We start from the raw sequence: 14,556 nt of genomic DNA on the forward strand, positions 1-14,556 counted from the left end.
GTGGTCCTAACCTGTTGAATGGTGTCGTGATCACAAACACTAGACTGTAAATCAAAATTGGAAAAAAGTCATTTTTTTTTCAGATGAAATCCAAGTTATGTTAGGAACAGACCTTTAAGTTTATGTCTAGAGAAAGGCCGATGAAATTCAAAAATGGAGACGGGGTGCCTTGAATTACGTTCAGTCCGTAATGGTTGAGTCTGCCTAATCTGTTTCGTTTTGGGGCTGTATCTGCTATTCAGGAGTAGGCCTACTTACACCAATAGATTGAAATTTAAACATAGATTACACTTCTAGACAATAATTTGTGGCAAGTTGTTGCCAAAAATTTTAGTAGCAACCCCTGGATATTTCAAGACGATAACTGTCCTGCCCACATGTCAGCTACCTAGGGCTATAGAATGGAAACAACAAAATAATAACCCTTATTTAGAGTGGCCACCTAAATCTCATAGAAAATGTATGGAGATCAAGTAAAATTGAACTTTCAAGGGAGCAAGATAACATCAAAACAAGGCAAGAAATTATTGACTGTGTGCTGCAGATCTGGGGCCTGTTTTACAAAAGAACTTACGACTAAGACCAAAAACTTCAGATGATGGCAAAACTTTGCTCAATTAATAATTTTCTTTGAAATTGTTTGTGTAAAAATATCTTACCCCACTCCTTTTGAGAATTTTAAAATAATTTTTTAAATAAAGTTAATTAAAAAGTTATATGAAGAATTAAATTTGGTCTTAAGTCGTAAGTCCTTTTGTAAAACGGGCCCCTGGACGTCCCTCGCCCCTGTGTATATACAGGGTTTATACGAAACCTTACCAAACAGACTAAATACTGTACATAATTAAAGCTAAAGATCATGCCACTGTCCAAATACTAAAAAAATCAGAAGTCTGTAATCAACAATAGTAAGGTAAGTGGATTTTTTGTAACATTGAATTTTAGTACTGAGCAAGGTTGACATCATGATAACGTGAAACACTTATGGCACCACACTGTATGTTTAGGCGGCTTACCTTCCGAGATATTATATTATATAAGTAATTATTTGGATTTATTGTATGTTTAACTTCCCTCTCGGGAATTTTTCACTCATGGAGACGCCAACACTTGCCAGTAGAGAGCTACAAATTTTGTTCTATACTCGGTACTTAGGGCCATTAAGCAGTGGGGGATCTTTTTCGTGCCAGCACCTACTGCGACACGGGAACTAGGTTTATACGTCTCATCCAAAGGACCAGTCTCCACGTCCCATAGTGGAATTCGAACCCACGACGTGAGGATTGACTCCTTACTTTGCGACTCTAGAGCAGGTGCTCTAACCACTGCGCCACGCGGATGACAACTTTACTTGGACGACATTCTTTCAAAGTAAATTGTTTCATTGAGTCTGGAAAAAGCAAATGACTGTGGGATTTGAATGCCGAAAAAAGAAAACAATTATTAAACGCAAATAACAAATTAACCACAAAACTGTTGGTTTTGAAGCTAAAGGACAGATGTATGTACGAGGGGTTATCAAAAAGTTCGTGGACTAAGGCTATAACATTAGTACTATGTAGCTAGTCTGATCTTACAAAATTTTTAAGGATTATTAAACAACAAAAATATGAAATATTGAAAATTTTAGCTTGATAAGTTCATTATTTCCCAAATTATAATATAAAATAAAAACGACATTATATCATCAACCGTCGCCGTTTAGTTTTATGACGTTCGATACATGTAACGCCATTTTTTTTCAGTGTCTGCTTCTTCTACTTCATAGACTTATTTTGATGAGATTCCCGGAAGCTGAGTAAGGACTTCAATCTCTCTTGTTTATAAGACTTTACAATGTCATGAACAGCGGCTTTCATTGCATATACTATTGCAATTGGATTTATACAATGGGAGATCTTCGCTTTATTGTGCCAGCATATTTCGCTTTTTGGAGTTCAAAATCTACAACACATGATCAACGTCATTTTTTGACGTGATTAACTTTTCACATCTTGACTACAAATCGATATTTACTATGCATTCCTTTTCTTTCTAAATCTATTTTGGCGTTAGGAAACAAGTACTCTGGATGCATATTATTTCTCCCTAGCCAGTTTAAACATTTCGAGGTCTATACCATTTTTTTCAGGGGAAAAACTTTATAGAATGTTGGAAAAGGAAACCCCTCCACCCTTTTGACGTCATTTTCAAGCAATGTTTGTTTGGATACTCCATGTAAAATTTACCATAACATTTGATGGAACTTCCAGAATGAGGTAAAAATTCCACAATAGTGTCGCAACACATACCTGAATAAAAGCATTTTTGGATGTCAAATGTTCATATCAACATAAGTTTTTCTGTTCCACTTAAGTCGGAAAAAAACGTCGTTTTCGAGGTTGCGCCGCCTGCATGGACATACCATTGCTTACAAAAACATTACTAATTTATGAAAAAATAAAATTTATGATGTTGTTTAGTCTTTTGATAGAAAAGAGGATGCTTATTAGATATTTTAAAATTCATTGATATACCTATAGCGGTTCTAATTTTATGGCGCTAGTACACGAACTTTTTGATACCCCCTCGTACATGAAATATTCAGTCAATATATGTTATTAAAAAATTACGTTATATCGGTTAATTTGGTGTTAAGGGAGATGTAAACATTTATTTGATAAAATTTTTTTTGGAACGTTGTTAAAATAAATTATACATGAAATAAGGCTTTATTAAGTTTACCTAGTTCATTAGGTGAAATATTGCTGACTTGGCGTTAAGCAATCAATCATTTTCATAATACTTTCTTCAGGAAATAAGTTCAAAATTAATTCAATTACTTTATCCCCAGACAATTGCGATATAAAGGGCTTATAACTCTAATTGCAAAAAAACATGTTTAGCGATTACTTAATAAAACTTAAACCCAGTTAAAATTATTGACAAAGTTTTATTTCCTTAAGCTTGTGTTTGTTTGTTTCAAATTGTTTGTTTTCTTTGTTTGTTTGTTTTTTTTTTTTTTTTTTTTTTTTTTGTTTTGTTTAAAACTATATTTGTTTAAGAAAAAGAAAAGAATCGAAAAATTCCATTTATTAAAATAGTTACAAAATTTATGTCTTTTAAAAAAAAAAATTCATAGATCGTCGAAACTAACGTGACATTTCACATACCTTAAATAATAGCTGGTTTTGAAAAAAGAAAGCAAAGACCTTCACGCGACTATCAAAATGAAAGGGAGATATTGAAGGTTTGATTAATCAGATTAAACCTTGCCTTAAATTGCCTTTTTACAGAGTTTCCAACATTTCTTGTACTCCCTCAAAAATAAAGAGGAAAAACATGCTGAAGTGAGTAACCTTTTATTTTCTTTGAATCCAACAATATTTTCACTTCAGATCCGCAGTGTATATACATGTATCAGTGTACATGTAATATAATCACCGATAATGGAGGTACAAATATAGCTAAACTACGTAACCAGTGAAGTACTGTATACTGATGTATACGGATGTATGAAAAAAAAGAAATTAATGTTAAAAAAACAACTGTAATATTTTATAGATCTCCGAAATCATAGAGTTAGGATTTCTGTTCCGTAGGCCGCAGTCGGATATCGTGAATCTAAAACGTAAAAAAAAAAAAACATTTCATAAGTGACAAGATTTCAAGAAAATATTGACTCATTTTGAAGATCAAAGATGCATCAGCTGACAAAATTTGATGGTTCTAAGCCTCTTATTTGAAATTTTTAAGAATGCGTTCATTATTCAAAAAGTAGTTCGTGGTGACCTACTTTTAAGTTGTTGCATCCTGTGAAGGCCAAATCAAACACTTCCTATTAGCAAAATTTGCTAATATAACAAAAAGTAACAAATTTAATATTTGAAATATTAAAATAAATCCATAAATTCCAAAAATAGGTCTCAGTGACCAACGTTTTGGTAACCCCCTCCCCCAGGACCTAAGATACATCAACTGAGAAGTTTGATGATTCTAAGTCAATAAATATCTGCAATATTTAAATTCAGCTATAAATTTAGGTCACTGTGACCTATTTTTGGTTGAAGAAATGCATCAAATGTCCAAGTTCTAGGGTTCAATTTGTCCAAAATTGCCTCCTACATATATGTAAAGAATATGAAATGAATAATAGCAAAATTCTAAAAGTAGGTCATTGTGAGTAGCTTTGTAATAAATGTGTTTTAAGGCCTCAAGGCTTGATGATTCTTAACCTCTGAGTATAATAATGACCTTAAAATATTAGAAAGTTATTAGCCAATGAAATGAAAATGAATAACAGCAAAATTCTAAAATTATGTAGAAGCTATTTCATGATAATAAGTACTAGTGAAAATTTAGAAATTACACGTATCATATATCAGTGGCCTATCACTGTTCCTTGAAAAGTAAGCAACACTGATACATGTAAAACATTTGAAAATAAGATCAATCTGAGGTCAAGAAAAGGATGCAAGTAAAACAATCAATACTGTAGAGTGAAACTATTTACGAGTAACTGCAGAACTCTAACTCTCCGAAAAATATCATTTATACGGACGGGAGAGCTACAGTGCCACCCAATGAAAAATAGTGTTAATTTATTGCGCACAAATAGTGCGCGGTTTCTCGATTCATTTCTCCCTGTTTTTCAAACTGTAATCTTAAATTATTCCTTACTGTGTGTTTCTAACTTGTAATTGCTATTTTCACAAGAAAACTTTCCTTATAATCGTTGTAAATAGTCCTTTTATGTGCCTGAAAATTGAGATCATCGAAAATCTGCCCATGGTTTACATTTCCATTTCGGATGGCAATATAATTCGGTCCGACGCGCTTCGTGCAGATATCAAAATGAGAGTGCTTGATAGAGCTCAAGGGAACATTTTTAAATCGAGCTTTTGTACAGTTGGGGTAAGAATTAGGAGAACTTATTCCAATTTCGAGCGCAACTTAATTTTTTTTTTCTTCTATGGGTGTCACTGTAGCTCTCTGGTCATCCATCCTAGTTTTTTTTTCAGAGAAACGAACTACAAATCTACAGCTCATTTTCTAGCAATAGTATATAGACCAAGCATATTATATATTTAAATTGGGTGATATTGGGTTTCTTTTTGTAACCGTCTTTTTTTAATCAGTGAATGTGGTCTCTTAGTCTATCACTTTAACAAAAACAAAAACATGCAATTTTAAAATTATGTGTTTCAAGTAAAATATGGAAATGACGATTAGTTTTCAAGCTAAAAGTCCATTTCAACAGAGCAGAGCAAATAGGGACCTAAAAACATAAGACTTGGGATCAGGTGCCATGGAGGAGTAAGCAGCTATCAACCGCCGCCGAATACAGAAAAGGGAAAACTTACTTGTACATGTGGTGGTGCACTCAGTGCATATACAACTGCGTCTGCTATGTCATCAGCCTCCAAACACTAAAAAGTAAGTACCGGGTATATGTTATACTTCATTGCTAAGCAACTTAATCATTTTCTTGATTTTATACAAGTATTTTTTTGATATTTTTGACATATGTTAACTTAAGGATCAGATGTGCCAAACAAATGGAGGTAAACACAAGTTTAGAAAACTGGATAAGCAATTTTTTTCCTAAGAACTGGAAAATGAAATAGACTTGTAAAATATTACTAATACTAAAAAAAAACAAATATTGAAAATCACACTCATTAAAGGTTTACAGGTGTAAATTTCCAATATGGCTTGGTGTAAAAAATGTAATATAAACTTTAGAAATATATACCGAGCCAGGTGAATTTTATTAGGAAAAGCAAAATGGTATAAATCACCCTTATTATATGGGCTAATTTTGACCTTTTTGCTTTTCCTCATAAAACTCACCTGGCTTGGTGTATTTTTCTAAAGTTTATATTACACTTTTAGCACCAAGTTAACATATTCTGAAATTTATTCTCATCTGTAAACCTTTACTGAATGTGTTTTATCTATTTTTATAATTTTATTGAAATGCTACTAATATTTTCCAAGTATTTTTCATTCCAATTGTAGGAGAAAAAATTCAGAATTATCCACTTTTGTAAACTTGTGAAAAATTAAGTCTCCTGTAAAATTTGTTTGTAAATCAAAAAATTGTAAGAAACAGGAAGTAAAAAAAAATAAGGTTTTGGCCATCTTCAAAATGACGAAAACATTATCGCGGTACATAGCAGATAAATATTTTTCCTCAATCAATTTAGTTCAACTTTCAAAATTTTAAGAAAAAACAAACCTTTGATAAAGTAAATCTTTGAACAAGAAAAAAAAATTGAAATGCCCCTGACCTTGAGGTGACTGAAAATAGCTTGTGCCTTCTCTTCACTTTTGTGCATTCTTTGGTGGAATTCCGTGGCTACTAAACCAGGACTTACAGACTGTTAAGGTTAAAAATACATTAATTAATTAATTAATTAGATACCTGATACTCTGCATAAATTTTCTCTCCTTCCTCTCTACTTTTTGTTCGTCTAATTTCAAACTCCGTTTTCACCATTCCAGGACTGACCGCCTGTACATGAGTGTAAATTCACATTTAAATGTGTATATAATTATGTATATTCTCAGCTATAATACATGTACAATAGAGGGAACGTTCTGTCAGCACAGCCCCCCCCCCCTTTCAACCTCCTTTCAAATTCTTAACAAATTTTACAAAGAGGAACCGGAAAATCTTAAAACAAAATTACTTTTTTCAAGTTCTTTGAGATCAAAACAATATCAAAGCACAAAGTTTTATAAAAATCTATTTAATTTTGATTAACAAAATGGAGTTTTGATATAAGATTCACTCGAAAAAAAGTTTTACTTGTTGCTTTTAAAATAAGATATTAGATTAAGAAAAACTAGTAATTATTAGTAATCCATTTAGTCAGAATAGCAAGTAGATGACTATCATTGTTAGTAATTTTAAACATAATTAGTAATAAAGATGAATTCATTTACTCATGAAATGATTTATTAAGTATCAATACTTAATAGGAATTGTATTACTTAGTAAATGAACTACTCATTTTTAGTAGTCATTATTACTTAATTTAGAGATAATATGCTTTCTGTTTACTAATTAAGTAAATTGACTAAGTAAGTGTAATTCTGAAATTAATTAAAATCTAGAATTTCATTACTTAGGAGAATACTAAGTAAATGAAATACTTATCATATTTACTAAAATCAACATTATTTCTTTGTAATTGTTTTATTACATTTAGCAATAAAACATTTAATTCCAACATCAAAAGCCTTCTAAATTGAATAATTTGTATATTTTTAAGGACCATTTTAAAAATGGTTTAAAGTTTCAAGTACTTAATACAGCATTTTAATTACTATAACTTTTTTTTTTTTACATGAAGGAATATTTAGAAGAAAGATAACTCCTCCTCACAGACAATTAATATGAAAATTTAAGAATTCAATCCTGATAGTAATTAGACCACCATTTTTAAGTAATTATTTGTATTGCAACTGCTCTGAATTCTCCTTGATTCAGTAAATAAATTATAGTTTTAAGTAAATCAATTGTATACAATTTAAACAAGATGTGTTTGTGAAACACTAATGCCCCCCATATGGCAACATAGCAAAGGTTTAACTTTTCTTATATGCAAATTCAATATATTGGTATTTCTTTATATCTCAAAGGTCAAGGTCAAATGATCAATGTTATTGGTATCTAATGAAAGGTCCTGCCACAAAAAATACATATCTGAAATATGAAAGCACTAGCCCCAACCCTTCAGAAGTTATGGTCAAGTTTACCAACTTTGAAATGTAGATCAAACTCCAAGGTCAAGGACAAAGGGTCAGATTTGGTGGTACCCAAAGAAAGGTCTTGTCACAAGGATGAAATATGTGAAGTATGAATGCACTAACCCCAACCTTTGTAAAGTTAAAGTCAAAGTTTGCTTTTTAAAAGTGGGTCAAACTCCAAGGTCAATGTCAAAGGGTCAAAGTTCTTGGTATCTAATGAATGGTCTTCTCACAGGAATTATGAACACATTATTTTATTCACATATATGTAAGTATGAAAGCCCTATCCCTTATCGTTCAAAAGTAATGGCCAAGGTTAAAGTTTTTTCACAAGGATTGAAATCTCCAAGGTCAAGGTCAAATGGTCATGGTTGTTGGTATCCAATGAAAGGTCTTTCAACAAAGAGTATATATGTGAAGTATTAATGTCCTGGTATTCACTGTTAAAAAGATATGGCTAAAGAAAAAGTTTGGAATTTGTAAAGTGGGTCAAACTCCAAGGTCAAGGTCAAATTTGGCGATACTCAAAGATAGGTCTTGTCAAAAGGAATGGACATGTGAAATATGCAAGTCATACATGTAGCTCTGCTAAATCAAAAGTTATGGGCAAGGTTAAAGTTTTTGTGGACAAACAGAGAAACAGACAGACAGAGAGACAGACAGATGGACACGACAAAAACTATATACCCCCGAAACTTCGTTTACGGGGGCAAAAAAAATATTAGTTATATATAGAATTTAAAATTAAATTCTGATGTCTTTATTTTTTTATAATAGTACTAGACAGTGTATATATAGTAATTAGACTACCAGATTTAAGTAAATTGTTCTGCAGCTGCTCTGAATCCTCCTTGATGCAGTAAATAATTTATTGTTTTAAGTAAAACAATTAAATATAGCAATTTAAAAATATTTCAGTAATAGCTAGTAATTAGTGGTAAACTGTAAGTAAAAACCAAGTAATATGTTATTACTTACATACACAAATTTAAGTAAATATGAATTACTAAGTAAAACTTTTTTTAGAGTGAAATTGGTTTCACTTAATTATACTGTTGCACTTGAACACATCTAGAAATATTCCAGAAATTTTTTTGAAATTGTATGCTCATTTCTTGAATTGATGGGAGGGGAGAGGATGCAGAAAGATTATGAATACATTATTTTATTCACAAAAGGTAAATGGGATTGGGCAGCAGTCAACGCCTATTTTAGCCCTATAATTGAGTGCACAACGCAAACTTTTCTTATCATATTCTTACATGTACATTATTGTGATAAATTAGATTTTTTCACCGTAACACGTATGTGGGTTCCCAGTTGAACGAGTTCGTTCCTTATTCCTTCCAATAATGCAGATACAGCATATTTTGAAACCGAATAAAAATGTCCACCGGGATTTAGAACCACACGATGTCCAGACATACTGTAAAAGAAACATCATTCGAACACTTGTAAGAAAAAAATGTTTACTTTTTTCCGTGAGTGAAGAAGAAGAATGAAACCTATGGTTTCAGTGGTGTGTCAATTAGGTATACTGATAACAAAATTATTTTCAAAGTGCAAATTTTTGCAGGGCACATCCTAAGGACGCTAAATTAGTGATGCTTTAAAGCACGAGTAGAATTTAAAGGCTATAATAGATATACGCGAATATCAATATTCATGTCTTCCTTTAGGTTCACTTTTACATCTTACCTGTTGATAAGAAAAATATGACCATCGTCTACTTTATTTTTCTTCATCTGTTGAAAAGCTTCTCTGGTACAAATACAAGGGCCTAAAACATTCACCTATTAAAAATACATGTATATGTTGTAATATTATCTTAGTAGTCAGGAATTGTGCTTAACTTGCACATTTCATCTATATATCCTAATCATTTCCTCATATATCCTTAATAAAGAAAAATAAATTACCACCCCTCATCCCCTAAACACGATCGAATTTCCCATTTAAAAAAATCATATTAAGAAATTTCGACATGATCGAGATACATGTAGATTTCGAAATCTAAAGATAGAAAGATTTCGGTAATATTCGGTGACAAAGAATGGAAGCTTAAAAAATAATATATTGTACGGTACCATAAATTTCTCCATAGAATAGACACAAAACTCATAAAACTGATATATCAATATGTCTCTTAATAACGTACATCCAGCATATTCCGCCAATCTGCCGTACTACCAGACAGGAGGGGTGCGTTATGAGCTAATCCAGCGTTGTTAATACAAACATCCACACCCCCTAATTCGTTCTGGATCCGCCCAAACATGGTGAGAATCTCCTCTTCTTTCGTTAGATCACATTTCACTGGAATAAGTTGTCCCTTTTCTGATTTTAACTCGTTTTTTATTACCTGGAAATTTAAAAAAAGAATACCGCACACAATGCTACATCTTTGAAACCGTCATATCCCTTTTAACTTAATATATTTTTTCTACTTTGTATGTCCTTTCCCCATCTCATTTCATCCCAGATTGAATTTTTGCCTCCCGGCTTTGTTGTTGTGTACTTTTGCTTCCATTGTAAATCATGGGGAATAGAGGTGTCACATTTCAATGCCCGTTCATATAATTGTATTGTTAAAATTATGTATATAAGGGATGTCAAATCGTTGAATATTTGACAATCGGTTTTACTCGGACGATTTTCCGATCGAGTACCCGAGTACTCGATAAAATTGTAAAATACAGTGTGTAAGTATGTAAATTTTTATTGAGACTATAGGTAAGCCCAGATTAACCCCCATCATTAATTGATATTTTTTCACGTTTTCATGCAAGTAACATCATCGAGCCAAACGAAATTTATTTCTTGTCCTAACTTTATTTATAACAAAAATTAATCGACTAATCAATTAAAATACAACAATAAATACAAATGGTTAATTTTCAGCTTTAATAAAGGGGAGGGGGCAATCTGTAATGCAGCTTTGTATTGGTTAGAAAAGCGAAAGAGGATATCTTTGAAGAAACACAACTTCTCAGGATCGGTAGACTTGAACACAGTTCAGATACACATTTTCAAATTTATTTTTCCATTTTTATGTTTATAAACTCTTAACTAAAGTATTTTTAATAATTATCAAAATTTTGAATTTTAGCTGTCGATATACAGAATTAGAGCTCCAAACCTTTGTTATGTAAACAAGGCCCGTGCCATAATTGTATTTTCAATGGTGAAATATACTAAAACATGATCGTTCCAAGCAGATTTTTAAAATAAAAAAGTTAATTCTAAATACCATTATACAGTTTCTGGCGATTTGCTGAATCTCGATTGGTTATAAATATGATATTTTCTAGATGTGAACAAAAAGCAAGGCTCGAGCTTTGCCTACATTACGAAGAATTTTAAGTTCTGTATCTCCTTTGTAAATCAACAAAATAATTATGTTCAAATTTTTGCTGATCATCTTCAGTTGCCTTAATTAGGAACTGTAAACATTAGATTAATGGACAGGCCTTAAGATCACTTAGAAAAAAAGTTGATGTGTAGAACCGATCCAAAGGCCTGTAGATTAATGTATAAACTACATGTGGAGGTACTGTGAGCAATGAGCTCACTGAATGATACACCCGCCTCCCATATGAAAATATTGACAGTGTCCATGTTTTGCTGTGGGGAATTTTCCTCTCTTTATTGTTTTACGGTAACGTGAAAAGGGGAATTACTCGTGGTGTCCCAGAAGCCGCCACACTAATAGCAGTGTCAAGTTTTTCTATGGAAAACCCAAAATATGTGTCGGATCAAAAAGTGAAATAGCAGGTGCAGAATGACATTATGTAATAGAGATTCTCTGAGAGTCTCATCAAATTTCATTCAGTGGTATGAAAGGAGTTTCGGATAAGAGACGGGTACCCCAAAGCTTCAGACGGACGTACAGCTAGACAGACGGACGGACGGACGTACGGACAGACGGACATACCGATTACTAAATACCCTCCCGCTTTTTAAGCGGGGGTATATATAAAAATACACATACGAGTAACCGAGTTTGTGATTTTAGTATTCAATACTCGGACGTTCGATCGAGTACCCGGTTAACCGGGTACTTGCTGACATCCCAAGTCAAAAAATATATTACACATGCTATAGTAACCGAGTAGCGTTTTGTATCCGATACTCGGACGTTCGAGTTAACCGGATTCTCGTTGACATCCATAATCTCTCTCCCTCTATCAGAGAGAGAGAGAGAGAGAGAGAGAGAGAGAGAGAGAGAGAGAGAGAGAGAGAGAGAGAGAGAGAGAGAGAGAGAGAGAGAGAGAGAGAGAGAGAGAGAGAGAGAGAGAGAGAGAGAGAGAGAGAGAGAGAGAGTGGAGAGAGACGGTCAGAGAGAGAGAGATCCGTTATCTTAATTCATTTTTCACTGCATTTACTTAGTCCCTGTCTGAATTTAGTAATAGTACATAGTCAGGGATTTAAAGAGTCCCTATAAAAAGTTTAAACCAACGAATCTTTTAAAAGAAACTAGTAATCGAATAAAAGATCGGGTGTTTTGAAAAGAAGCGGTTAAATGGTCCGGTATGTAAAAAACTATATATATATATTGATTTCTCAGAAGACAGGCGCTTCTGGGGTTTTCCAAATCTTTGATTCTTAGAATTTTCATTGATAATCATGACGACAAGAAAACATATTTTTTTTATTGATCTTCAAAATATCTAATTAAAAAATGCATGAGCGCCCGCGCCCCTTCTAATATATCAAACCTAAAATAAATCATGGTTAAAATCTTAGAATTTATGAGCTTCTAGGGGTCTCACTCCCAAGCCTGGTCCCCTTGGGCGTCCATGCAGGCGACCATGCATAAGACCCCTACTTAAACACACATCCCACTTCTCCAGCCTGAGTCGTTAAATATTGGAGCCACTCTTTTATTATACCCCCCGCTTGAAAAGTGGGAGGGTATATAGTGATCGGGATTTCCGTCCGTCCGTCCGTCTGTCCGTCCGTCTGTACGTCCGTCCGTCCGTCCGTCCTTCCGTCTGTTACGCTTTTTCTCTTATCCGCAACTCCTCTTATACTACTGAGTGAAATTTAATGAAACTTTCACAGAATCTTTATTACATATTGCCATTGTGCACCTCCTATTTTACTTTTTTATTCGACACGTATTTTAGGTTTCCCAGAGCAAAACATGGACATTGCCATTTTTTGTTTACCTATGACGTCACATAATAGAAGCTTCTGGATAACATTTCATATGACGAGTTATTCCTCTTTACACATTACCGTAAAACAATATAAAGCAACACATCGACATTATGGGAGGCGGGGGGGTATCATTTAGTGAGCTCATTGCTCACAGTACCTCTAGTTTATTATTTGCTTGCTTCACGAGTTCAATTTTTTCCCCTAATAATACATGATGTATTTGCTATATGCTTTTGTAAGTCCTATACACATACAGTGTACATAATAAAACACTTTGACACCTACCTATAGATATGATTTATATTCTTTACACTAACCTCAATTTGTTGGACGTTTCTAGCACAGCCAACTACTTTCATTCCATGCTTAACGAGAGCTCGTGTAATTGCGGCCCCTATCCCAACCGAAGCTCCGGTCACCAGCGCTACCCGACCAACCCAACGTTCCATATTCTGTGTATCTGTTTAGTTTGTAGTAACTCTTCAGTCGTTATCATCTACCCTGGTCTAGCGAGCGAGTGTTTATGTTTACGCTGCCTCATGATCTAACGACCTAGATTCTATTGGAGCGGATCCAAAATTACCTTAAATTGGTAAAACCGTTTCTTTCCTTTGTCTCATATTCGCTATAAAACGATTCTGTTTTTTATGCGCCTGGATCGAAAGATCCGAGGCGTATATTGTTTTTGTCCTGTCTTCTGTCTGTCTGTTTGTCTGTTTATCTGTCGGTTTGTCTGCAAACTTTAACCTTCGACATAACTTTTGAACCATAAATGGTTGAGACTTCATATTTGGTATGCATACTCCACTAATTAAGCTCTTTCAAATGACACCAAGGTCAATGACCTTGTGACCTTGACTGTGACCTATATGCTAAAAATAACTTTTTTCTGCAAACTTTAACCTTCGCTATAACTTTTGAACCATAAATGGTTGAGACTTCATATTTGGTATGCATACTCCACTAATTAAGCTCTTTCAAATGACTCCAAGATCAGTGACCTTGTGACCTTGACTGTGTCCTATATGCTAAAATTAGATTTTTTGAACATTCACCATAACTTTTGAACAATGAAAGATAGAGACTTCATATTTGGTATGCATACTCAACTAATAAAGTTCTTTCAAATGACACCAAGATCAATGACCTTGTGACCTTGACTGACCTATATGCTAAAATAGTTTTTTTTTTAACTTTGTTGCCGCCGGGCGCATAGTGTTTCACAAACACATCTTGTTTTTTTTAATTCTTTCAACATTTTTTTGTAAATTTTGTTTCATTAAAGTTGGATTCCTGTCTTTTTTATGACTAATGAAATATTCAAAATGTATTTGCTTAGTGTATGACTTATGATATTATAAGGTATTTTTCTTGCCTCCTTATAATTATACAATCGAATGTTAAATAAAAATGGTAAAATAAATTTGAAATTTAGGAGAGAATTTAATTTTGGCGGATCGGTGGTGTGTCAGTAAAAATATCTCAATTTCTTTACTTCTCATACTACCAAAAAATGAAATTAGTCGCTTTTTTTAAACAATCGAAGACCTAAAAAAAAATTGACTAAAATTAAAAATAATTAAAATATATCAAATAAAATATAATTTTCCAAGCAAACTAAAATCTTGTTAGCTTTTGAAAGCTACATGTTCCATT

At 33.1% G+C, this 14,556-nt stretch overlaps 1 protein-coding gene across 3 annotated transcripts; it reads right to left on the reverse strand.

The window, feature by feature from the left end:
* Positions 1–3,325: 3,325 nt before the first annotated feature.
* On the reverse strand, positions 3,326–13,449 carry LOC134263420 (dehydrogenase/reductase SDR family member 11-like). 3 transcript variants are annotated; one of them, XM_062745757.1, is made up of 8 exons: positions 13,218–13,449; positions 9,896–10,099; positions 9,436–9,530; positions 9,034–9,163; positions 6,407–6,496; positions 6,273–6,362; positions 5,343–5,408; positions 3,326–3,603 (listed from the first exon to the last, which is right to left on the reverse strand). In XM_062745757.1, the coding sequence occupies exons 1-8, from the start codon at positions 13,347–13,349 to the stop codon at positions 3,562–3,564; spliced, it is 849 nt and encodes a 282-aa protein (XP_062601741.1). In that variant the 5' UTR covers positions 13,350–13,449; the 3' UTR covers positions 3,326–3,561. The 3 variants fall into 3 exon arrangements, with proteins under 3 accessions (XP_062601741.1, XP_062601740.1, XP_062601739.1); XM_062745756.1 differs by lacking the exon at positions 6,273–6,362 and having other exon boundaries at positions 13,218–13,448; XM_062745755.1 differs by lacking the exon at positions 6,407–6,496 and having other exon boundaries at positions 13,218–13,444.
* Positions 13,450–14,556: the final 1,107 nt, after the last annotated feature.

This window comes from Saccostrea cucullata, unplaced genomic scaffold, assembly GCF_032062105.1.
Source record: "Saccostrea cucullata isolate Sc308-1 unplaced genomic scaffold, CSIRO_AGI_Scuc_v1 ctg1865, whole genome shotgun sequence".
Lineage (NCBI taxonomy): Eukaryota > Metazoa > Mollusca > Bivalvia > Ostreida > Ostreidae > Saccostrea > Saccostrea cuccullata.